The 27,436-nt window shown below is 32.0% G+C and overlaps 2 protein-coding genes across 2 annotated transcripts in view; both read left to right on the top strand.

The window, feature by feature from the left end:
* The window catches only part of LOC149487337 (dopamine D2-like receptor), a 114,366-nt gene that overhangs the window by 68,921 nt on the left and 18,009 nt on the right, over positions 1-27,436 (top strand). The gene's annotated exons all lie outside the window — the stretch shown is intronic.
* Positions 5,116-27,113, top strand: fs(1)Ya (female sterile (1) Young arrest). Its single transcript, XM_089697651.1, has 6 exons — positions 5,116-5,251; positions 20,067-20,742; positions 21,049-21,239; positions 22,924-23,107; positions 24,660-25,193; positions 26,852-27,113. The coding sequence occupies exons 1-6, from the start codon at positions 5,228-5,230 to the stop codon at positions 27,094-27,096; spliced, it is 1,854 nt and encodes a 617-aa protein (XP_089553777.1). The 5' UTR covers positions 5,116-5,227; the 3' UTR covers positions 27,097-27,113.

The following is a 27,436-nucleotide window of genomic DNA, read 5'->3' on the forward strand; positions in this document are numbered from 1 at the left end:
CCTGAATTAGAGATTTTTGCGAAATGTTTAATATACTCTCCGCTTAAAATGTACACGAATTTGTGTAATTATTCCTGTATTTTCAGCATCGTATTGAAATAAAACAATTTGCGTATTAAATTGCGGATGTGAATTTATAAGAGACTTAAATTATACTCGCTAAATATCATGGAATGAAACCGGTTTTATGCAGATTATGTAAACAGTTGTTGTTAATTTTTGTGTTTTAATTTCGACATTTGTGTTAAGGCTCTTTCAACGTTAATAATTAAAAATAACAGCTGAAAGAACGGCTATTTATAATTTGAATGGAAGCAGAAGTGTTAAGTGTTTTTATTTGGTTTAATGCAGGGTAGGATATATTATTTTACGCCCCTTTCATGAAGGTTCTCACTTCGTGGAAATTTGTAGCAATTCGTATAATTTTAATACCCTGCCTGTTTTCGATCCTTTTCCTAGAAATATATGATGTAATAACCACAGTATTTTTATATAAAAGTGTCCTTAAATTTTATAATGTTATATAAAAAGAAATAAATAGCGTTACCTCTGCTTCAGGATAAATTCTAAATATGTTCGCCCAAAACCATCTAGAATACGCGAACAAATAACATTATTTTGCGAAAAATCAAATAAAAAAAGTTGTTTTTTGAAACTTAAATCGATATGATTGAAATTACACCATAGCTTCCCAGAAAACTATATGAAGAGAGTACTGCATAAAAAAAGAATACAGAGAAGTATATAAAAAATGTACAAATAGAAAAAAACACAGCTGAAATTAAAACTATTAAAACGAACAGTACTTAACTTCATTATCACAACGTTCTTTTCATAAAACCTCGTAGGTACTTGAGAGATCAAAATTCAAATCTCGATTACCGAAATCAAAGACTATGTACCATGAAAGGAAATTCTTTTGAGCTAAATGGAATTTCATGAAAGAATGCTCTATGGTCGGTCGCGCGTGGGCGTGGCGCCCGGGACAAGTGATTAAGGCTAGCGTACATATACCATGATATGCTTAATAATTACTATAATATGGTTAGGGCATGCGTATATATTGATTTGTATGCTATAATAATGATACTGATAATATAGTTAGGACTATCGTAGGTATATAATACATCCTGATATGCTAGCATAGTATTTACAGTTGCATGGATATTGCTTAGGGCTCACGTATAGGCAGCCTTGTATATTCTTAATAACTTTTTTATTGGACTAAGATTTAATTTAATGTTATTGTCTATATGAATATTATGGTGACGTAGGATTTAATTTCATTTCGTGTCTAAATAATATAAATCCCGTCATAATATCAAAAGTGAAGTCTGTATAAATACATCTTGTCTTCGCTACACAAGTGCGTTAACAAACATCTCTCAACAGCAATATACAACACACAAAGATGAGCTCTCACAAAAAACAAAACATAATGATCATAAAATTGACCGTCCAGATGACAACCCTTTTAACTCACTCATGCGGTAATGGGTAACAAACCCTTTTGTTCAATGAACAAAATGAATGCGTTAGGCATAGCATAGCTAGTGTGCGCTCACCCTTACACGCTAGCAATCAAACCTATTAATCTTGCTAAGATTTTGCGAGATTAATGAAATGTTTTTGCTTTATTGTAGGAAATAATGGACAATTTTGACTGCTCAAAAAATATTAGGTACATACCAATTTTTATTATTTTTTCGACTATTTAGCTATAAACGTATACAAATCATTAGTTTAATTATGTATTTTACCAAAAAATAAAAGCAAGTGGAACTTGTGAAGTGAAAGTTATTAATTTTTGTATGTACAAAACACACACAATAAGTACATTGACATAGGTAGGTAGGTTTTGTTGCAGGTATATCGATACAAAACATACCTAAGCTTATTCAGTGCAATTTAGCTTTTAAAGCATTCACAAACTACAGATAACATAATATGCTAGTAACTTTCAAAAACTATTAGTATTACTTTTAAACTTTTTGTACGCCTTTTATATATTTTTAAAACGAGTTTCTTCATTTATTCATATTATTTCCTCAACATCAATATTGGTAGAATTATAGCCACATACTTAAGTTACATACATACATACTTAAGTTCTGTTCAAGCGAGACAGTGACGAGGGTGTTCCTTATTCAGCAGATTTGCAACAAAACCGGTTGATCTGATCAATTATACTGCTAATTCTGTTTCAGTACATTTCTTTGGTTTAATCTGGTGTTATTTTTAACGAGTGTTATTGGAAATCTATTTATAATGTGATCATTGTATTTATGGTTTGTGTGTTTCTATATCTACAATCTTGAACGATTAATATATGACATATCCATGACATACCTATTGCAGAGTGTCCCATATTTCATGAAAATCGGTTCACCAGTTTTTGCGTGAAGGAGTAACAACATACAAACTTTCGCATTTATAATATTATTAAGATTTTCTTCATTCAGTACTCGTCGTAACTTTCAATTTTGGAACATTTTACTCTTGATTTTACGTGGATTTTACGTAAGTTTCATCAAAATTGTCATACATTATTCCATTCTTTTTGAAATTCGCGAATAAAAATCTGATGATATAATAAAGTTTCTGTTTATGTTTATGTTCATGTTCTTTTGACACATGTTCTTTTACATTAACTTTCAATAATTCTACAACCAATAGCCGTAAAAAAAGATATTGCACGCCTCATAAGCGAAGCGTTGAGGTGGGTACTACTGTCACTTCACGCAAAACATCTGATTTTTCAAACTTAAAATGTCTTTATGTATCATACATTGCACTTGTAAGATAATACATACACACACATATTAAGAAAAAACACTATTTTTAACGTTCATGATATTTTTGATGTCATTTTTGTTATTTAAACTAGTTAAAAAACAGTTTAAAAAAGTTCTGTCTTGGACGTCCGTGTGTCTGTATGTGCGGATCCTTTTTCTTGTTAACACGATAGCGACCGAAATACTTTACTAATCGAGTCTTTTTTTTTCTCTTACGCTTGAGTATGCTCAGGAATAGAACCCTTTCATTTTTCAGGGTCTGATTCGATGTGGTTTAATTGTTATTAAATAAACAAAAATAATAATTAATAAATATTTATTAAAAAAAAATTATGAGGCGTGCACTTTTGGATTTTCCAAATTTTTTTTATTATTTTGTAGGGAAAAGCGATAAATTAAAACTTACAACCCACAGGCAAACACACGTTCAATCAAACAATGCCCTAAACCGAACGTGGTTAACAAAAGTAAATAACTATCGGAAAGCGATTAACTCTGTAAATACTGTGTTTATATAATGAGCCCACAGGTTGCCATAGCAACAGGTTATCTGGTAACCACGTATTTGAGATTTATGCGAATAATATCCGCTTTTCTTACAAGTGTTCGGGTTTTGTTGGATTAAAAATCTGTTGATAAATTATGTTCGGGCTGTTTGTCCGGAAATTGTTTATTTACTGATAAGCTCTTTTTGTCCGATTTAATAACTGAAAAATATTTCAACGATATAAAATAAATAGGTAAGTATAGATTTTTGAAGTGAAACGTCTTTATCGGAGTTGGAAAAAAATTTAGTGTAACATTTTTTCGTTACGCGTGACATTTTTCCGTTACGCGCCATCTTTTTCTTATCCCTACCACGCGTGATTATTAAATGATTCGCGTACTTATTTCTGTAAAGTAAAATATTATTAGTAAAATATTATTTTTTGAACTTTCACTTCTTACGTGTGTACACACGCATACATTTTTTTTCAATAATTTGTACGTAGTTTATTACGAAAATAAAATAAAGAAATTGATGATCATGATCATATTATTATGTATTGACAATTAAAATTACAAACAATGTTTTTTCTTCTTTGCAGGTAAGATAATAAATTGCAGTTGAACCTCAGTTGCGTGTATATGTACCTAAGTAATGAACGATTTAATCAAGTTCAATAATATGAATAAAATACATTTAGTGAAATATTAAAATCTACTTAATTACTACCTGGAAAGTATAATTTTATTAAGTGTTATTTTTTTTAACAAAAACACAAATCGAACCATAATCCTTTACTAAATGGGTATTAATAGCAAATAACACAATCTTCTTACAATTTAATAAACCGCAAAAAAATCTGCGTTGACATGAAAAAACAACAACCTCAAATTACACTAAAACCCAAATTGTAATTAACAAAAAAGAAACCAAAACAAGCAAAACGTTCGTAGCAAAGTTGAAGCGGTTACAAAATGTCGGATATTACGGCAAAACTGTGGGCAAAACCAACAAATATGTAAGTTAAACTCATTTGAACGTTGCCAACTAAAATGGGGCTTTGACACTAACCTGTGTATTTATTTTTGAAGGTAACTTTTATATGAGTTCAGTTTTAACGCGTTTTATCAAAGTTATTAATTTATAGTAGTTTTGTTGTCTACACATTTGATAAAATGTAAGTAATAAGTATATTAATATAATGGGGGGTGATGATGAAGTAACAATGAAGCGAGTTCTCACTGAGCAATCAGCCTCAAAGTATTCAAGATCAAAGTATTATAACAGACAATATTATATTATAATACTAGCGGTCCGCCACGACTTCGCCCGTGGTACATATTTACGTTTTCTCTACATAAGAACCGTCCTCGTACCTACTTCAAGGAATATAATAAAAAAAGAATTATCGAAATCGGTCCACCCGTTCACGCGTGATGCCGTGACCACGCGAAACGGGTTTCATTTTTATGTATATAGATAATGCTACCTTTATTACAATCTGTGATAATCACAGAATAGTAAAAAAGTGATAATACTTTACACACGGTTTTTTTGCAGGCAACCATCATTTCCTTAGTAAGGTGTTTTTAAGTTTCCCCGTATTTTTTCAGCGAGTGAAAATATCAGATTTTTTTTTAATTTTAAACAAACACTAATATTCTCTACTTGTATAGTTACTAAAAAGTATTAAATATTTTAAGCGAAATCGTAATATTACTTGCACAAAAAAATAAAACAAACCACTTTTATGCTGAACCAAAAAAGCTAGTATCCGCGACACTCAAAGTGAATAAAAAATACACTCACTTTTTTTTCCGCGGGTAGTTTGACATCATTGCGAATATTGAAGTGAAAGAATGATAATTTTATATAAATTAACAGCGATTTTAATTAAATATTTAATGAAACAATTTGCGTGATTTGTGCTTTTTTGGAACATGATATGACAATGAAGGCATCAATAGAGGTAAGTGATTTATTTATATTCTAAGTAATAACATAAATATGACGTAGCCTGTTTAACTTGTTAAACAATTATTTGAACTTTTCTTTTTATTGCACCTTACCTTTAATAATATATATTATATATAACAAAGCACAAAACTTATGTACCTTTAATCATAATAGTATAATAGTATATTATATACTTAACGTAGAACTTAAAATTTGAGATATAGGCCCATTAAGAAGAGCTGGAACGTCAACACATTTACACATTGCACATGTTAGGCCGGGAGATACTGACACAAAATTTCGGGTCATTTGTAACAGGATGGCGGTTCTACAGAGGTCTTATTACGCAATGACTAAAAGAAAAATGATGGTCAGAACGCTGGTACCGGCGGACTAGTCGCGTGGGCGTTAGTCACACTCGTCGGATAAATAGCGAAAGTCCAACGATTTGTAACACAAAAATTTTAGAATTTACCGATAGCCCTTAAAAAAGATGTAGGCGGTAGTGTCATGCCATACTTTTACGATGTGACTTACAGTCCGCCATACCGACGTGAATGCGTTGATTAAAAAAAAACAATTCAACCATTTGTACCGGGCTAACTTTTGCACAGGTAACCATCGTCGTGCAGCCATTTACTAAAATCGCCATGCCATACTTTTCGGACGATTCCAAACCGCTTCCAAATTCCAATTCCGATTCCGATTCCAAACCGCACTACCGCCTACATCTTTTTTATGGGCTATCGGTAAATTCTAAAATTTTTGTGTTACAAATCGTTTGACTTTCGCTATTTATCCGACGAGTTCGACTAACGCCCACGCGACTAGTCCGCCGGTACCAGCGTTCTGACCATCATTTTTCTTTTAGTCATTGCGTAATAAGACCTCTGTAGAACCGCCATTCTGTTACAATTAAATGACCCGAAATTTTGTGTCAGTATCTCCCGGCCTATGTATGTGTCATATTTTGCAATTGTTTATAAATACAGGGTGATGTAATTGGTGTAGTACGAATATCTAAAAATCTATGAAGAATTTTGTGATACAGTAAATGGAAGAATTATAGACTATTTTACAGTATATTTTAATAAAATCATTTAATTTTTTGTTCATTTTCATTAGAAATGTCAATTTTTCTCACCAAGGTGGAAATTTGGATGATAAGGATCTTGTTATAAAAATATAAATTTTGACTAAAATCGGCATTTTTTTTTCAAAAATCAAATAATAAAATCAAATAATCAGAGTTATCACATTATTAAAAAAAATAAGCCAAACTATACACAATTTTTACTTGATGCAATCCTCAAAGATCATGGACATAGTGTATTGCGCCTTCCACCATACCATCCAGAACTCAAACCCAATAGAGTTACTATGGGGCATAATTAAAGGGAAAGTAGCATCACAAAATGTGAACTTTAACTTGAAAACTGTGGAAGAATTATTTAGAAAGGAAGCAAATGCTATTAGTCTGGATATGTTTAGTGACATTTGGAGAAAGACGCGAGAACATGAGGAAAAATATATTCAATTAGAACCAAAAGTAGATAATTACACTGACTCATTTATAATAACACTAGAGAGGCGATCGCTACTACACTCTCTTTACAACGAGCTAGAGTCAAAAGTCACGAGTCTCATTAGTCTGTGCCGGACTGTGCTCCCCGCTTGCCGCGTCAACACGTGTTATTGCTCTGTTCAAAATGCCTTCGTGTGTGCTAAGATATTGTTTTAACTTTTAACAGTTCCTATAATACAAACAAAGCCCGAGGAGTGACTTTTCACCAGTAAGTTTCCTTATTATGAGTAAGTCATGCATTTTACTAATATTGTTATCATTTTGCGAAAAATCACCACGCGTTCTGCGTTTCGCGCCATTTTTCATAGACTAACAGCACAGACGTGACACTATCGATGAGTCTGTTAAAAAAATGCAACTGGATTTTTTAACTATGAATAATGAATATACAATATATACTAGGAAAGATTACCGTGGTGTAGTACCTAAATATTTATACTTTTACCCGACTACGCAAAGTGAAACGGTAGGTTATATTAAGTAATATTTATTTATTTACCTATTTTTTTATTAAAAAAAGGTTTATCAACAGTTGTTCCAATAGGATTCAGATCAGCCATCAACATTGAATCATCGTATCCATTTAATTAGGGCTATTATAAACCAATACTCCAAAATTCGATTACATCATGAAGCAAAAACTGATAAAACTATTGATTACTACACAAAACGACAAAAGCTTACTAAATTGATATTATTTAAAGGAAATTAAAATACATAGTTTAATATATAATCCTCTTTTTATTAATTCCCTAGTATCAGTACCACCAGATAATACCGAGTAAACAGATTGCACAATGTGTCGCATCTGCGCGCATTGCTTAATCTTTGAACTTGAAGCCACGCCTCGCTCGTTCCACACGTACCCCACCACATCGGCCGCGCGTAATGTTTTTGTTTGGAATAACAACTCTAGTACGTAGTACATAATATTATCTCAATGAATTCAACATAGAACCAAGCCATTTGCTAACTTAAAGGCCGAGAAATTTCATTATGCAAACAAGAACCAAAGTCAGTTGATTCTGGTTACCTTGAAAACTAATGAAGCTTTTTGTGATAACATAGAACCAACCAATTTTGGTTCCATCTTGCATAATGAAAGTTGGCGAAATTGGGTTGGTTCCGCAACTGACATGTAAAAAACTGTACTTACAGTTATCAAAGCTCTACCAAATTTTTTGAGAAGGTAGAAAACGTTTTTTTAACACTATCTGTGTACTTAACTCAATTTCACAAAAGATGTGGGTTGGTCCCTTTTTGCATAAATACGTCCAAATATTATCATAAATCGAATCAGGTACGTAAATAATATGTAATTACAACGTAAACGTACTAATAAGATATGTAATAATAAGACCACATATCTATGCATTGTAGGTTAAAACTAAACTAAACTAATATTTTATTATTTATTGGTTTCTAATTTCTATCTTACAATTTGGTTGTCTTTACGTTTAATTAATTATCTATACATATAATAAATCTGTAGAAGGGTCAATTCTGTACATTGAAAATATTGAAAAAATAAATAGCAGGGGGTGTTTCTGGATCGATACCAAACCCAAATATTATGTGATTAAAAAAATTTTTGTCTGTCTGTCTGTCTGTCTGTATGTGAAGGCATCACGTGAAAACTAACGGTTGGATTTCGATGAAACTTGGTATAATTATACCTTACTAGCTGTCCCGGCGAACTTTGTACCGCCGCGCCCTGTCAATGAATGTTGTGTTACCTTTTAGCTGAACTAATTTAGGCTTTGATGAACGTAATACAATGATACAAAATAAATATTTATATGGATTGATATGTAATAGTATTTTAATTTATTACTTCAAAGTTCAAACACGTCTCAGAGAAAAATGATTGAATTTTAATAAGCTGTGCAGCATGGATTAACTCTTTTCATTCTTTAACTATTATCGACCACGCCATCGTTTCGTTTCACTTTAGTTGTGATAATAATTCTACCATTATCATTAGGCGATCGACGCTGATACAGTGGGTAACCATCGTTGCTTGTGATGGTCTTTGCCATCAATTTTCGTGGATACCTTTTGGTACACTCGCTGTCAACCATGCATGGTGTTTGTTGGTTGATGGTTTCACACGGTCCATGAATCATATTCGTGATAAAAACGTCATGTCGGTCTGGATCGGTTTTAGGATTAGCAATCCCCGCACACTCATATATTTTATTCTTCCGACTAACCAAATTAAAATGTGTGCATGCTGCAAGCCAGATTTTCGTCATTCGATTGAATACATCCATCATTGAATAATCCCAAAGATGTGTTCCTTTAATGTAACTCATCAGTGATCGGATTTTTTTCTTGAAAACACGTGTGGTGATGACGTGCCGATCACTTGATATTTGTCCGGGAAGCAACAGTTGAATAATTTCCATCCATTTCGGATTACATATAAATGTAATGAATAGATCTGGCCGACCATAATGACGAACATATTATTATGTCATTGCATCTTGCACATATTCACTTGGGCTACCTGTGTATGTCGCCGGTAAAATAATCAATAGACCAACATTTTCTGCATCTTCTTCTGTGCTAATTGCATGGCGTAAATGGATGCAATCTTCAAAACGCAATTTAACTTGTTTATAGCTACGCAATATTGTTGACGCAGTCGACGAAATCGCAACAAATAATTTTAATTTTTTACATTTTTATTGAATTTTTTTTTAATTTTAATTTTTTATAGCTGGCCCGGCGAACTTCGTACCGCCCAGTCAATGAATGTCGTGTTACCTTTGGGCTTGGAACTAATTTAGGCTTTGATGAATGGAATACAATGATACAAAATAAATAAAGATATATAACAGCATTTTATTTCGATGAATAACACATATAGACTGGGGTAGAAGCCTTTGAAAATAATGAAAAGATAAAAAAAATCGCAGTCGGATGAAACCCATTAGAAAAGGAGGGGAATATGATAAAAATGTAAGGAAAAATAAATTACGGTCAATCCGAGTTCGGGAAGCGGGAGGGGGGAGCTTTTAAGAGAAAAAAATGGTTTCTCTCGATTTCCGACAAAACTACAAGTCCTATAGAAAAAAGTTCAATGGCAAAGTTGTAGGTAATTAAAAGTTCTACAACTTTTGTATTCACAATTTTTTCACATAACCTAAAAATTTAGGTGAAAAATTCAAAAAACCAAGTTTTTGGTCTTTTATTTCTATCTACTTCAAAATTTATTTTTTTTCTACGAAATTTGGTGGAAACTTACATTATTATGTCCCAAATACACTGTAATTTATTTGATTGAAAATATTTATTTTTTCGCCTTATTTTGAATTAATACCAAAAAAACAACCTAATTTTCAATCGAAAAGTCACCCGTCAAAATATCAGCTTTTTTCAAAAACTTGGGGTGCCTTTTATTCATTGAAATCTCTACTTTCATATGGTGTAAAAAAAATAAACACCACCATAATAAATGTTCTCAGGAAATGCATACAAACAGTCTGAAAATTAGCTTTTACTAAATCAGGCTCACTTCTCGAACTACCTGAAATGTTTTTATCGACATCGTTTTGCTTTTGAATATGCTGTAAAATATTAAACTTAGAACAGATAATTATTTTTCTTTTGAAATATTACCGAAAAGCCGATACAAGAGAAGATATAGAGTTCAAGAAGTGTGCCTGATTTAGTAAAAGCTCATTATCACACTGTTTGTATGCATTTCCTGAGAACATTTACTATGGTGGTGTTTATTTTTTTTTACACCGTATGAAAGTAGAGATTTCAATGAATAAAGGGCACCCCAAGTTTTTGAAAAAAGCTGATATTTTGACGGGTGACTTTTCGATTGAAAATTAGGTTATTTTTTTGGTATTAATTCAAAATAAGGCGAAAAAATAAATATTTTCAATCAAATAAATTACAGTGTATTTGAGACATAATAATGTAAGTTTTCACCAAATTTCGTAGAAAAAAAATAAATTTTGAAGTAGATAGAAATAAAAGACCAAAAACTTGGTTTTTTGAATTTTTCACCTAAATTTTGAGGTTATGTGAAAAAATTGTGAATACAAAAGTTGTAGAACTTTTAATAACCTACAACTTTGCCATTGAACTTTTTTCTATAGGACTTGTAGTTTTGTCGGAAATCGAGAGAAACCATTTTTTTCTCTTAAAAGCTCCCCCCTCCCGCTTCCCGAACTCGGATTGACCGTAATTTATTTTTCCTTAAATTTTTATCATATTCCCCTCCTTTTCTAATGGGTTTCATCCGACTGCGATTTTTTTTTGTTTCAAAAATTATCTACTCTAGTCTAATAGGTATAGGAAAAAGAATAAAAAAAAAACAATAATTAGATACTTGATTACTTCATACATGTGCCAGAGAAAAATTATTGCAGCCTGGGATGCATTCGGATTAACTCTTTTCATTCTTTAACTGGTGTCGACCACGAAATCGTTTCCTTTCACTTTAGTTATGATAGTTCTACCACTATCATCTTGTTGCCTGTGGGCTGTAGTTTCTACAGTAAATTTTCGTGGATTCCTTTTGGAACACTCGCTGTCAACCATGCATGGTGATTGGCGGTTGATGGTGCCACACGGTCCATCAATCATATTCGTGATTACAACATAATGTCGGTCTGGATCGATTGAATACATCCATCATTGAATAATCCGAAAGATGTGTTGCTTTAATGTAACTCATTGCTTGAAAACACGTGTGGTAATGTCGAGCCGATCACTTGATAATTGTCCGGGACGCAGCAGTAGAATAATTTCCATCCATTTTGGATTTCATGTAAATGTAATGAATAGATCCAGGCCGACCATAATGACGAACATAATATGTCATTGCATCTTGCGCATATTCATGCGTATGACTTGGGCTACCTGTGTATGTCGCCGGTAAAATAGCACCTAAGCACCTAAATAGCCCAATATTTTCTGCATCTTCTTCTCTGTGCTAATTGCATCGCGTAAATGGATGTAATCTTCAAAACGCAATTTAGCTTGGTTCAATCGAATGAGCCAGGGCCTCCGTTTCAATTTTAACGTTATAATATTATTTCAACGCAATATTGTTGAAGCAGTCGACGAAATCGCGACAAATAGTTGTCAGAATTTTTACATTTTTAGAGATTTTTTTTTTAAATAATTAATCGAACTATCCTTCTTGGTTAGTTTCCTCACCGAAAATACCTTATCAATTTCTGAAAGCACGCGTAAACACAAATATTTGAGGAATTTTTATGTATCTGCTTTAATTGCACTTTTCAATAATTGATTTAAAAAAAAATACAGACAATAGTTTATTCACCCTTTTTACTTTTTAATTATTTTACACAAAATACATTTTTGAACGCATGAATGTCAAACAATATTTTGACCGTATTCAACCGTATTTGACAGGATTGACAACTAATGATTGACATGTACGAAAATCAAAATTATTTTTATATATAGTGGCCCGCCCCGGCTTCGGCCGTGGTACATATTTCGCAATAAAAGGTAGCTTATGTCCTTTCTCGGGTATCAAAATATCTCCATACCAAATTTCATGCAAATTGGTTCAGTAGTTTAGGCGTGATTGAGTAACAGACAGACAGACAGACAGAGTTACTTTCGCATTTATAATATTAGTATGGATTGCACATTTGTTCTTAGCAGTAACTCGAAAAGATTGTAAATAAAGGAATTCAGAGAAATTCCCAAATACCTACCAGATGTTTAGTTAAGATAGTTTAGAGAATAATTTGTATAATTATTGTCATTGTTAGATTTAAGTTTCTCTATTTTAATGCTTTATTGCATCTTTGTTCTTAACAGATGTTTAGTTAAGATAGTTTAAAAAGAAGTTTTAGAAAATAATTTGTATGCGTGGGAACGTAAGCATAGATTGCGGGGTGAGAAACCCGAAATACTCGAACAGTTGTATAATAATTTTGACTTTTGAGTGTTGTACATGTCGCTTTCGTTCGCTTTCCGAATTCCGTACCGTTCAGTTTCGTGGAAGCGTTCACCGTGTGTGTTTGTGAAATGATTTTGGACCACTGAAAACGGGCCACCCTGTATATTTGTTGAAACGGTAAGTTGTTTTCGTAGTTTTTGTTTTTTTGTCACTCGCTTTTATTAATTAATCTTAATAGGGATAAATCTTGATAAGTCCTTAAAACTAAGTTCAACATATTGGCTATGTTTTGTTTCCCACATTTTAAATATCTTAATCGTTTATCTTCTATCTTATCGTTAATAATACCAAATCTTTTTTATTTTTTACTTTTCCGTTTTTGAAGTCGGGTTGTTTTTAATGTCTTCAAAATACAATTCATTCATAAATACAAATTTTGGTTCATTAGTTCTATTCAAATTATTTTTGAGATTACATACACGGGTATCTTTGCGTACCTATTAAAAGTTTATAGGTACCTGGTTAATTTTGAAATATTCTTAATTATTTATTAAGGTTTAGTAGGTAGGTACCTATCTAATGGTTATAAATTTACTTTTTAAGTTTTACATACAATTTAACAGTTATAACTTTTCTATGTATAAATGAGTAGGTAATGACCCGCTATTTTTCCTAAAAATATAAAGTATTTCGGTAGGTATAAATTATAAAAATATAACTAGTGGTGTCCTTTCGAAAATGGCGGCATTCCGTTCGGAATCTACCTACTTGTGCAAATTATTTGCATCTTCCTTTCCCAAAAATATTATGTCGATATTTTATCACTTCACTACATAGTATAAAACAAAGTCGCTTTCCCTGTCCCTATGTCCCTATGTCCCTATGTCCCTATGTCCCTTTGTACGCTTAAATCTTTGAAACTACGCAACGGATTTTGATGCGGTTTTTTTTAATAGATAGAGTTTTTCAAGAGGAAGTTTATATGTATAATAACATCCATTAAATAGTGGAGAAGTACTGTTATTTTTGAGGTTTCTAATGTGATGTCGTAAAAAATTACATTTTTTCCGCTTACATTGCAAACGCAGGCTGAACCCTACGAGTTTTATCAAAATAATGTAGGTACTAAGTATTATACACATTGAAAAGGTCTACAGAAAAGTCCGCGATGGTATATGTCTATCTCTTATGGATAACCCACAATAACTTTTTTTTGTCATTTACTTTTTACGACAAATAATGGCTAATTTTCGATGCGATTTTAACCAATACAGCATTAATCCTTAACCAATTAAATACCTTCAATACATTGTTCATTTAATATAGATCTATATGGCCCTTTACACCGTATGATTTAACTGTAGTGTCCGACCGAAACTGGTTTCCAGGCCGAAACCGAAACCGAAACCGAATGTTCGGCCGTGGCTTCAGTTTCGGCCGAAACCGAAACCGAAACCGAAACTCACGTGGTCTAGTATGAAATTTCTAAAAATACTGAACTTTGGTGCATTTTATTTATTATTTTGACTTAATTAGGGCATGAGAGGAAAACACAGTATATTAAATTTGTTGTTATCATTTATTTAATATAAAATAAAAAAATAATATTTTTAAAATATTAATAATAACAAATTTAATTTTTATTATTTTTCCAAATTAAGTTCTCGGTAAAATCAGTCATCTAAATCAAATCAGTAATTGTTACTGTTACTTTAAATACTAAGTTTTGGTATTTTGAGATCTTTCTCTATATTAAAGAGTCTTTAATACTTTGGATTGGTATTTGTACTTAGAAGAATTATTATAAGTCTCTTTTAGGTACCTCTTATATAAAAATAATAATTATTAATTACAATTACACCCAGTTCCAATCTCAACATAGATAATCAAAAATTCTTTCCACCAGCGTGGGTCAACCAACGCTTTGACAGCGTCCGTCAAAGCGTTGCCGAGGAAAACGAAGTTAGGCGAGCGTGAACGTGTGTGAACTAAGTTCACTGAACTTGCGAAATAAGTTTCGGTTTCGGCAAAAGTTTCGGCCGATTTTGGCCGAAACCGAAACTGCGGCCGAAACTAGATTTTTGGCCGAAACTCGGCCGAAACCGAAACCGAAACCGAAAGTTCGGTCGGACACTAGATTTAAGTGAATATTTTCGAAGATATTACGGATTTAGAAATTGCGGGACGTAGCGTTTGCGGTGGTACCGGCCGGCCGCCCGTCTATCTATTTTATACCCGTGCGAAGCCGGAGCGGGTCGCTAGTTACCTATAATAAATCTATATCATCATAACGACACGAAATTAAAATAGTTTTAGAGCTTTCCTATATTTTGTGCTTTTAAAGTAAATTAGGTACCTAGGTACATAATATCTAGCTCTGACTAATAAAATGTGTGAGATAGGTAATATGCAGATAAGATACCTATACCTAGATGCTAAAACGAAATATAAACTGGGAACTTAGACTGGGAATAAATTCTGTTCATTGTTTTTCCATTATAAAAGCACTTTATTAATTTAAAGCACCTTCACCTTCCACCTATGGCTTTAGAGAAACACGATTCGCAAATATTACCATACATTTTTTACATATCTTCACTACATAGTATAAAACAAAGTCGCTTTCCCTGTCCCTATGTCCCTATTTCCCTATGTCCCTATGTCCCTTTGTACGCTTAAATCTTTGAAACTACGCAACGGATTTTGATGCGGTTTTTTTTAATAGATAGAGTGATTCAAGAGGAAGGTTTATATGTATAACTAGCTTCCGCCCGCGACTCCGTCCGCGGCCGCGCGGATGTCGGTCTTCGCGTGGATGGTTTATTTCTCTATTTTGAGTAACTCTGACAATAACATCTTATAAATATCTATTGGACTCCAATCCAATACGGCTAGGCCTATAATAATACCCAACGTGTGTTCGCTGTTCTACAGAACAACGTCTATGGATAAAACTGAAAAATTAAGATTATTTTTTTTCTTCGTATTTTTTCAGGATAAAAAGTATCCTATTTTACGCCCAGGATAATAAGGTATAATTATACCAAGTATCATCGAAATCGAACCGTTAGTTTTCACGTGATGTCTTCACATACAGACAGACAGACAGACAGACAGACAGACAAAAATTTTTTTAATCACATATTTGGGTTTGGTATCGATCCAGTAACACCAGGGGGTGTTATTTTTTCAATATTTTCAATGTACAGAATTGACCCTTCTACAGATTTATTATATGTAAGTATAGATAATATCCATTAAATAGTGGAGAAGTACTGTTATTTTTTAGGTTTCTAATGTGATGTCGTAAAAAATTAAATTTTGTTCCGCTTACATTGCAAACGCAGGCTAAACCCTACGAGTTTTATCAAAATAATGTACTAAGTATTATACACATTGAAAAGGTCTACAGAAAAGTCCGCGATGGTATATGTCTATCTCTTATGGATAACCCACAATAACTTTTTTTTGTCATTTACTTTTTACGACAAATAATAGCTAATTTTCGAAGCGATTTTAACCAATACAGCATTAATCCTTAACCAATTAAATACCTTGAATACATTGTTTATTCAATATAGATCTATATGGCCCTTTACACCGTATGATTTAAGTGAATATTTTCGAAGATACTTATTACAAACTAGCTTCCGCCCGCGACTCCGTCCGCGCGGATGTCGGTCTTCGCGTGGATGGTTTATTTCTCCATTTTGAGTAACTCTGACAATGACATCTTATAAATATCTATTGGACCCAAATACGGCTAGGCCTATAATAATACGCAACGTGTGTTCGCGGTTCTACAGAACAACGTCTATGGATAAAACTGAAAAATTAAGATTAATTTTTTTTTACGTATTTTTCCAGGATAAAAAGTATCCTATTTTACGCCCAGGATAATAAGGTATAATTATACCAAGTTTCATCGAAATCGAACCGTTAGTTTTTACGTGATGCCTGAACATACAGACAGACAGACAGACAGACAGACAGACAGACAGACAGACAAAAATTTTTTTAATCACATATTTGGGTTTGGTATCGATCCAGTAACACCCGCTATTTATTTTTTCAATATTTTCAATGTACAGAATTGACCCTTCTACAGATTTATTATATGTATAGATTTGATAATTGAATGATTATTAATACTTTTATCCAATTGATTATTATTAGAATAAATAATTAACTTCATCAATTGATTTACTTTTAAATTATAATTTTACAGGTAAATTATGAGAGCTTTCATAATTATATTTGCATATATTTATCTACAACGCACCCATTTTACAATTCAAGTCTAAAATGAAACTAGAGTCGCATTTATTTTTGAACATACTGTAAGTGAAATTGCATAAGTGTGAGTACAGCTGTGAACATGCCAGCTTTCCTTAATTGACCGATAGGAGCGTCCAAGCGAACTAAATTTTCGCCATTCTAACAGAGTATACAAGTATAGTTATTAATTATTATTACGTTATAATATAATTTATGAGTATAGATTATTACCTACATCGCAGTCGTTGACAAACATTGATCATAAACGTCTCGATTTCGATTCCTACTTAGTACTTGTTTTTCGCGAGTTCTTACAGGCGGAACCGCGCACAGCACATTAGGTTTAAATAAATAACTCGATGCATTACAGTAAGTAAATAAACGGAGCTCTTAATCGCGTACTGATCGCGACTATAAATTTGCTGAAATCCCGTAAACAATCCCCTTGTAATTAGTCCACTGTCACGCAATGCCTATCAAATTTTCGAGGATTTACTTCCTATGTTGCTAATTATTTTGCTGTTCAATTAACGCACTTACAGTGTATAATATCATTTGATAGTCAACATGTTCATAGCATGTTTATATTTATAGTTATAAATAAAAACAGATCACTTGTATAATATCGAAGGATATTTTTAACAAAGTAAATTTTGAAATATCTGCATATTTGTAACATCGTTAGTACGAAAGGAATGTACATATTTGAGATAGTGTTTAACATGATTTCAATACATAATAATATTATGACAAAATAACTGATTGTATCGCAAAGATATAAAGCCCTTATTAATCTATACTAATATTATAAAGCTGAAGAGTTTGTTTATTTGTTTGAACGCGCTAATCTCAGGAACTACTGGTCCGATTTTAAAAATTCTTTCAGTGTTAGATAGCTCATTTATCGAGGAAGGTTATAGGTTATATATCATCACCTTTAGACCAACGGGATCAGAGCAATGCGGATGAAACCACGGGGCACAGCTAGTTTAACGAATAAAATAAAAAGCTTAATATTTTAGATAGTTGATCCTTTTTGCAATCAATCAATGGTCACATAAAATAATGTCCATACACAGTTATACTATTGTACTTTTCTCGCTACGAATAATTTGTATTACAATGTATTAGAACAACAATTTAAGCAGTTGGTATGTAAATTAAACAATATCTTCTGGTATCTAGCTAAAACTATTAACACATAAGATCCCTTGGGCAACCTGGACGTATTCCACATAATTGGTTACAAATAGGTCAACGACTCACTTAGCCTATCTAGACAGTATTCAAGAATAGGTTTGGTCCCAACACTTAGTAAATTTTGATAGAAATGCATGTGGTATATTATGTCCATTAAATTCTAATTATCATAACCAGTTACCTTGATACACCTTACTACCTACATACACCTTACCTTGTATTACAGTCGTTTTGGAGTGAAAATATATAAAAAGATAGTGAAAATGCAACAAGCGCACAAACATGTATGTACGCATACATTTCAGACTTATAAAATACTAACTGTTGCCCGCAGCTTCACCTGCTTGGAAAATAGAAATTTAAATGGTTCAAACTTTCATTCCCTATTTTAGCTCCTTGAATCGATAAATCCTTTCTTTGCGGATGCCTACGTACCAACATCTGCCTGCATATTAAATTTCAGATTGATCTAAAGACTATTTGCATAAGTAAATATTTAAGTTTAAATGTTTAATTATTTTAAGAAGGTTGAATTCTATTATCTCTGCTATCTTCCATTAACTTGTAATTTACTAATTTGTAAGCACAAGGACTATCAGTAGCTTTCTTGCTATAAAATTAAATGAAATTCCATCATCATTTAGCTAAAATCAGTTCATTACAATAGATAAGTGTTACTTAATCACAAGACAAAGTAAAATTAACACGCTGTAAGTTTGGTGCAGTGTGCAGTGTCTCAAACTATTACGTGAGAGGACTCCCAGAAATTTTCGATTTGTTTTGCATTTTTAGTTACTCGCTCTCGATATTATTATAAAAAACATGTTACCTACAGGTATGTAATTAGATATGATAGGTAGGTAAGGTAATAATTTTTAGTTTCAAACCTGAATCAGTTTTTTGATATAGACGGTTATCAGACCTTTTTGTAAAGATCCACACAACTTAATGTCGCATTTGTCTTTAAACATTCATGAAGACGTGAAAAAATTGAGTACCCTTTGGCACAAAATCCCGGGATACCAGACTGTGTGCCAATTGGGTTATTGCTCTTGTAGATAGAACTTTAATGTGTACATTTTTGAATAAACCACACATGAATTATGTTTACTAAGAAAAAAATTATTAAACTAAGTTAAATTGAAAATCTGTTTTTTTTTTTAAGTTATTTTGGTGCTTCAAGACTCAGGATCGTCTATACTCGATTAACCCGTAGATAATAAATAGTATTGAAGAAATATAATTACAATTATTTGTTTATTTATTTCTACTCTGTTCTAAACAATATATCGTAATAAGGAAATGACGTCATTATCATTAACTGGAACAAATAAACATAATATATTTCTAATCATAATTGGAAACAATGATCACATAATATTATATTTTGAAGATATAAATTAACATAACGAATCGATTGGTTGTCGTAGTTTACTATTTATACAATTACACCGAAGTTATTTATAATTGTTATTTCAAACGCTTTTTTATAGTAATATAACTCATTGTTCCAGTTTATTTATAACTAATATTGTAACTTCATCCAATTTTATAATTATAGCTCAAATTCAATTCATCTTCAATTAAATTTTCTAAAATGAATACAGAAACACTTTAATTAAATTAGTTTTGCCAGTATTGCTTTTATTTTATTAAGTTATAAGAGTATATTGTTAGTGATATTGATATTTAATTATTCTATTTATTAAATTATAAAACGTAAAGATGTACTTGTATTAAGTATTAACACAACTAATCACTTCCCAATTAACCATAACAATATTTTTGTCTCAAATGCGTTAATAATTAGTAAATTAGTATTGAATTATACTACCTACTATTGTTCTAACAATATCATACTTGCAGGTTCGTTGTATTGTCTGTCATTTAGTATTCTGCTGCTCAGAGTGTCGTAGGAAACACGAACAGAACACCCATTCTCTCACCTACGAGTGTCCCATCTGCAGAGGCAGCAGCTACCTTTGCGAACCCAAATATCTCAACCAAGACTTCATTGACCACCTCACCACAGAGCACCTTCCTCTACGCTGCAAGAAGTGTAACAAAATATTCGCCAAAATGGAAGACCTGGTCGATATAGAAAAGTGCACAAGTATATCTGAACTGATCGAAACAGAAGTAAAGAAAGAAGTCAATGTGGAAGAAAGATTCGATTCTATATATGAAAAAATTTATAATGAAGGTGATAATTTTGAAGCTATACTATCTGTTAATAAATCTAGTAAAACTGCTATAATAACGCCTATTATTAGGAAGAAATATTTAGTAGATTATGAATCTAGTGATGATGCTGATTCAGATGAGAGTCCAAAGGTCAATGTGGTGACTCCTCATCCTAAAATGTATCCAAAAACACCACGGCATAAGAGACAGAGAGCAGCTACACCACATGCCAAGAAATTAATGGGTTTGATAAGGCAAAATGGTATTGAAGAGTATGAAGAAACGATGGAAGATATTATTTATGATCAATCACTAAATCCCAAAACGCCAACACCGTCTAGAAACGACAATCACGAACGTAAGTAGCATTCAGTCATTTTAAATTCTAACAACAAGAGATCATTAATTTATTTATATCATGTTTATTTTTGTTGCATCTGGAAAAAAGGTAATGAAATGAACATTTTAAACAATACATCATAGCCTGGTGTCTATAAAAATAGACGCATAGTTTAAGTGTAATTTTGACTAGAATTTAAGAACTTATTTTGAACTGTTGTCAAAAGAATTTGCATTATTTAACTTTTTGTCTTTGAGAATACATTTAAAAATAGCACTCATATTATTTATTAATAGCTGAACGTAGTAACTTGTTGAATTCCAGACGTCGAACAAGACATGACAACACCTACATCCCATCTCCCACATGTTCTGAAAGTGCCGCAAATCGTTAGTACCAGTACACCCACCAACCCCACCAACGGTGGTTGGACCATCTTCCCTAACCCTGGTAACGATTCGCCATTGTCAGAAATTGAAATTGGAGAGAGTCCAGCGCAAAGCACTAATAATGAGGTAGTGTATTTCATTTTTAGTGAGGTTATAAATTATAATGTAGGTACCTTCATAAGATTTTTTATTATCAGTAGCTGGAGATCTAAAGCCAACCGTTTCTTTATTCCGCGATTTAGGTACCATTTGAACATAACCGTAAATAATATTATTATAACGAGATTTTGTTTTCCGTAAATCCAATAATAGGTATTCGACACTTCTGACATAATTATTTAGCAGACTACTATCCATATACGTCTAAAACCTACTACATTCCACGTCATATACTTTGCCTATTCCTACCTCTTACCATGATGTTTTAAAGCAGTATTATTTCCACTTTGGAAAAATAACAGCGCTATAATATATGTCATCTAGTGCCATCACTTTCCCACACTGTCAATAATACTGCTTTGAAATCATGCTTATCCCCTGGACTTAATTTAGACTTCAATTTCTAGATTAAGGTAACGAACTAAATACTCAATGGAAATTCACTGATACATACATGGTCAATTAACAATCTAGTGTCGTCAAAAGCGCTTGGTTGGTCTTAGCACTTAATTATTAATACTAAACTATCGCATATAGTTCTATAACATTAAGAATTATTCAGTCGTTAGATTCGCTTCATGGGAACAATGCGTATAATTGCTCATCTCTGCTGTTTCAACTATATTATTTAGCGCTGTGTGTTGATAATCAAGATACGTTGTCCTCATTGAAACATTTAAAGCTAATTCTATGAAATTTTGGTCTGAATTGAACTCATAAATCGTTAATTATTTCAGTTAGATATCTTTGCTCACTTACGAATAGAAAAAGTTTATCAATAGTCGATTAATAAAATGCAAACGTAGATTATTTATAACAATTTTATAGCACATTTTTGATCTTAAATATTTGTTTTATTTAAACTGATAAACGTACAGCAGTGTTTTGAATTCAGTACAGTATACTTAAATTCAAATAAATATTGAAATACATCGTCTGATAAAACCGTACATTTATAAACGCAATTCAATTTTTCCACAAAGCAGTTATTTCACGGACCGATCCATTAGAACTGAATCTCATATTTTCATACCATTTGTGTGATTCAAATAATATATCTAGTAAACTGTAGACTGTAAGAATGGACTCATTTATGTCTGTCTCGATAGTGTAGATATATCCTTTCTTTTATTCAATGGTAAATAACCGTGAAATTGTATCTGATCGGGAACTTTAGGATCGAATTCTGAGCACGTCTCATATATTAGTGTTAAATGGGAATCTCGGAACTTTATGAGTTTTTTGTCCAGACGGAATAAAGGCACGGGTGTGGAATGAATAGTGGTTGATGCATTATTTAATGAGGTATTTGACTCGTGAATCGAAGTAGTATATTGTGAAAGGAATTGATTGTGTTTGACTTAGGAACTTTCACATAGTTTACTCGTCTAAATCATTGATTTATAATCATACGATTAATAATAATATAAAATACGTATAAACGTGTTTTTTTTTTTTCGAAAATTAGGGCAAACGAGTTTATATTTAATACTTTATATTTATAGATAATTATTGATATTAGGTATTTTTATTGTTGTTAAATATAATTTGTTTTTTTATGTAACAGTATATATTATAACTTTAATTAAATAGGAGATTTAACAACTGTTCCTAACCAACATAATGTACAACAAAACTTTATATATTTCAGCCATCGAAATCGGAACAAATCCCAAAACTAAAAGGTATCATAACTGGCAGCAGGCTTAAACTTGGCAGTCAGGACAGTTCGGAGAAGCAAGTCACTTTCCAGGATTCTGAACCGTCTGTTAAGAGCAAAAGGGTTAAATTTGCAAATGACACTATTTTCAGTCGAGAGAATCAAATACAAAGAGGTATGGTAAAGGTATTTTATTATTTACATGCTGACCAACAACTTTGTCGGCTTGCAAAAGAAATATTTTTAAATATTGATGCTTCGCTCATATTAGTCGTAACATGGTCCTATATAGGTCTATAGTATTTATCCATAAATGTACAAAGCAAAAATTTTCTTTCAATTCGAACTAGTAGTTCCTGAGATTAGCACGTTCCACCAAACAAACTCTTCAGCTTTTTAATATTAGTAAGTAGCGATAAGAAATATGCTTATCGATAATATGAAATTATATGTTAGTCGATAATATAGATGACGATAATAAGAATATTTCGAGAGCTCAAAGAAGAATATAAAGAGAAATCATGGTATTGAATCTTCAATTCAACAATGTTGATCTGTTCAAAGAAACCAGATAACCTATATGTCCGTCAATTAGAGAAATGCATGTTCAAACAGAGATAAACGGCCTCGAAGGTTCTCTGCTTTTATTTCTAAAAATATCTCTAAAAATACTGTCTATAAAAGTAAACGAATATAAGCTTAAGAAGTCTTCCAGTATTCTTAAACAAGTCTACATAACAAAATGTCTATTTTATCATCTCTCAAGCTTCATAAAAGTTTAAAACCCGTCGTATTATTTAATTAAACGTTAAGATGTAAGAACATTGTATATTATTGGCAGTAACTCCGAATTACACCTGTACCATTACCTACATTGTATCCTGAACTCATAAACAGAGGTAACATAAGTCAGCTGGTCTTGGCCATAGATTTGATTTAATCTAGATAACGCTTTGAGTAGAATAGGGGGACTTGGTACAATTTGAACAAGACATTACGATTCTTGTTAATTTTACTATAGTTGATATTTCCTGTAATTGTAGTCGAAGACCATGTATGGAAATGACTATTTGTAGGAAATTTTGGTTACTTGGTCAAGTTTATTTTTATTTTCGAGTTGTATTTGCAACCATGATATTTTCTCAAATTATTATAGAGGATACAAAATCATCGGTGATAAAAGTTCACGACAATAGTGACGTATTTTATAACATTTTTCCAGACTATTTTAAAATTTTCATGATTTATGTCTTGCTTTATCTAGATAATTCTAAATCTGTGTCCTTGATCATAAAACTCGAACATCATCGTTCATAAAGAAAGGGAATAAACTTTATAGCTCCGAAACAATGCTGGACCAGCAGAATTGCATCAATTACTTAGTAATAATGTAAATAAAGACGTCTTGTCATTGCTCAGTATCTTTCATCTGGGACATAGACGTATAATCGTGTTTTACTACCTATATCATATGCATTTTGTGGTTATGTTTAGTTTATATGTATACTATTATTATTTATTAATACCGGTATATGTAGTGCCCTTTAAATAAATCATTTTTAATAAATTATACAAACATCATACGTAAATAATTAGAAATTTAGAAATGCATAAATACATAGTACTAAATCATGTTCACGTAGTTAAGAGGAAATTTATTACGGTCTAAAGATATAAGCTTATAAGCTGCTAAAATTAATAAATTTTCACTATCCTTCACGTTTCAGTATACAGAAAGCCAAAACGAATGCTAACACCTGGACCACAGAGACCAAAATACACCAGCAACCCGCGCTTCCAGGCGCTCATTAACCGATTCGAGAATAGAGTAGCAACTGTCCCGCAAACGCCAGTCAATATCCCTGACAAAGGTCTAGCCACCCCCTCAGTGGAGCACAACGTTCTAGCCAGAGCTATAAGCTTCAAAGAAAGCCCCGGATTGGAAAACACGAGAGACACGAATGAATTATTCAGCACGTGCGTGGACACGAACGAACCAGTAAATAATGCAATAACAACGCTCACTACAAACATCGTCGGATCCCTGCAAACCTGCCTCACGTCGCTTCTCAAAACAAATGACGAAGAAACAGAGATACAATTCAAATTCGTGATCACCAAGAAAAAGGTCAGCGTGAAAAGGATGGCAGATAATGGAGACGAGGATCTCAGCGAGATAGACAGGGACGAAACTAGTGAAAAGGAAAATATTTGGTCGACTGTAACTAAGGCTGTGAAGAAGGTGTTTTGGGGCGAGAAAGGTAAACATTATTTACATGATATTGTAGTTCACATTTTCTCAGTTTAGTACACGCCTAATATTCCGAGTGAATATACAAAGTAAAGGGACCAATTGAATTTTGTAAACAAGATTCAGATTATCGCAAACAAGGGTATGTCTAGCATTCCCACTACAATAGACTTTATACTTTACCATGTTTGCCAAAAATCTTATGAGATAATTTTTTATCATCATTCATTTTAAGATTCATTTTTCTATTAGCTAATGCGATTAATATCTCAACTCCGGCTTTTAATAAAAATAGCTGATGCTTTCAATTCAATCAAATCAATCTAGAAATAAAGTAAACATTAAAAATCACTTATCCAATACTCTGAAATCTTCCAAAGTAGCCAATAATAATCCTCTCTTTTAAATTCGAATTTAATATAATAAGTAATCTGTAGCGAAGCACAATTATAAAACACAAGCGCTAAGCTTTTTCCTAAAGCTCGGAAAATGCAATATCAGCGCTTCGTTCAGGAATTTTGTATAACGAGTTTTCAAGAATCGTCTTTTTCATATGTATACTGTATAGATTAATAATTCCTTGATGGGATACATATTGGCTGATGTAATATGTTTTAATTTTATTCAAAAGCAAAACCCTTTTGCAATTTTTCAGTAAAGCTGCTAATTAAAAGTTATTTAAAATTATAGCTATATATTTAATTTAAACTTAAAGAAAATTTACATTTTACTATAATATTTCACAAATTCGCAATTATCCATAATACCATATCAGTAATAGATATGATAATAAATAATATGCTCTTTCGCTTTTGATAATGTTCTCACACCTCAATTTTCATTTACCTACATTCTTCCTCACGCACTTTCATTTAAATAGCAGTAAAGAATCTAAGCATCAGGCAAGAAATAATTCTAAGCTAGTAAATGTTTAAAGCTATAGCACAGCTTTATAAAGCTCACATAAAAGCATAATATGCTATAACGAGTTAAACACGTAGAACGTTAAAATAACAATAAACTGTTATAGATAAACATTACTTGGATCATGTTTATAGCATGTCAGCAATACGTTTAGCAAATATATTTTACTAGCTATTCCCCGCGGTTTCACCCGTATTGCTCCGCTCCTGTTGGTCTTAGCGTAATGATATATAGCCTTCCTCGATGAATGGGCTATCTAACAACGAAATAATTTTACAAATCGGACGAGTAGTTCCTGAGATTAGGGGCATTCAAACAAAGAAACAAACTCTTCAGCTTTATAATATTAGTATAGATTAACCAACTTAAAAAAATAAATGTTTATTCGACTATCAAACTTGCTGATCTGTTTATTAGTTAGTATATTTTTATCACTTTCACACATTTTTATATAAAATATTTATAATTGAATACCTAACCAAAAAATACGATTTAATGCCATGATTATCATTTTTGATATGGTATTAGAATAGTCGAGTTTTACATAATATCTAGATACTTATTTAAACATATTATTATAATTTATCACAAAAGAACGAACATTTGTTGTGTTTTCTTTTTCTTTTTAGAAGCTCATTAAAATTAAACTTCTCTTGTAGGATGTGGGCGATAATAATCAACTTTTACTTCTAAGTCTTAATTAGTTATGTTTAAATTTCTATGTTATTTTTTAAAATATTTCAGAATCGCCATACAGACCTCACTCCAACGATTCCACATCCTCATCAGCCTCCAAACGCAAGTACGACGACCTTTCCGACGCTGAAAGTCCCTTGAACCACAAGCGTCATAGATACGAAGGAAGGATCAGAGGCCGGCCCCCCCTACAGCGCACCAAAAAGTGGGGGGTAACCGGCCTAAAAACCGCACACTCCGCGGAAAACCAGTCTTTGGTGAAACAGTTAGAAGACGTCAATCAGAGTTTTTAATTTGGATTTTATGATAAATAAATAAATTATGTTAATTATTATTGTTGTTTTATATTATTTTGCTAATTTAATTATTGTGGTGTTTTAATGGTTGAATTCTGTTGGTTATTTCTTGTGTGGAATTCTTTATTGAGAGAAGTGTATATGTACGTGTCAAAATATAAATTATTATAATTCCTAGAATAATAACTTTAATAATATGTTGAATAAAATAATTAAAATAAAGTGTAGCGAATTTCCCTTTATAAATAACTACTACATAATTTTGAAATAAAAGTATGCTGTATCGAATGTAATTTTAATAGCTATTAACAATGCTCCATAACAAAACATTGATAAT

This window comes from Colias philodice, chromosome 7 (genome assembly GCF_061535455.1).
Source record: "Colias philodice isolate Cphi_HAF_F1 chromosome 7, ilColPhil1 Martin Lab GWU primary, whole genome shotgun sequence".
Classification (NCBI taxonomy): Eukaryota; Metazoa; Arthropoda; class Insecta; order Lepidoptera; family Pieridae; genus Colias; species Colias philodice.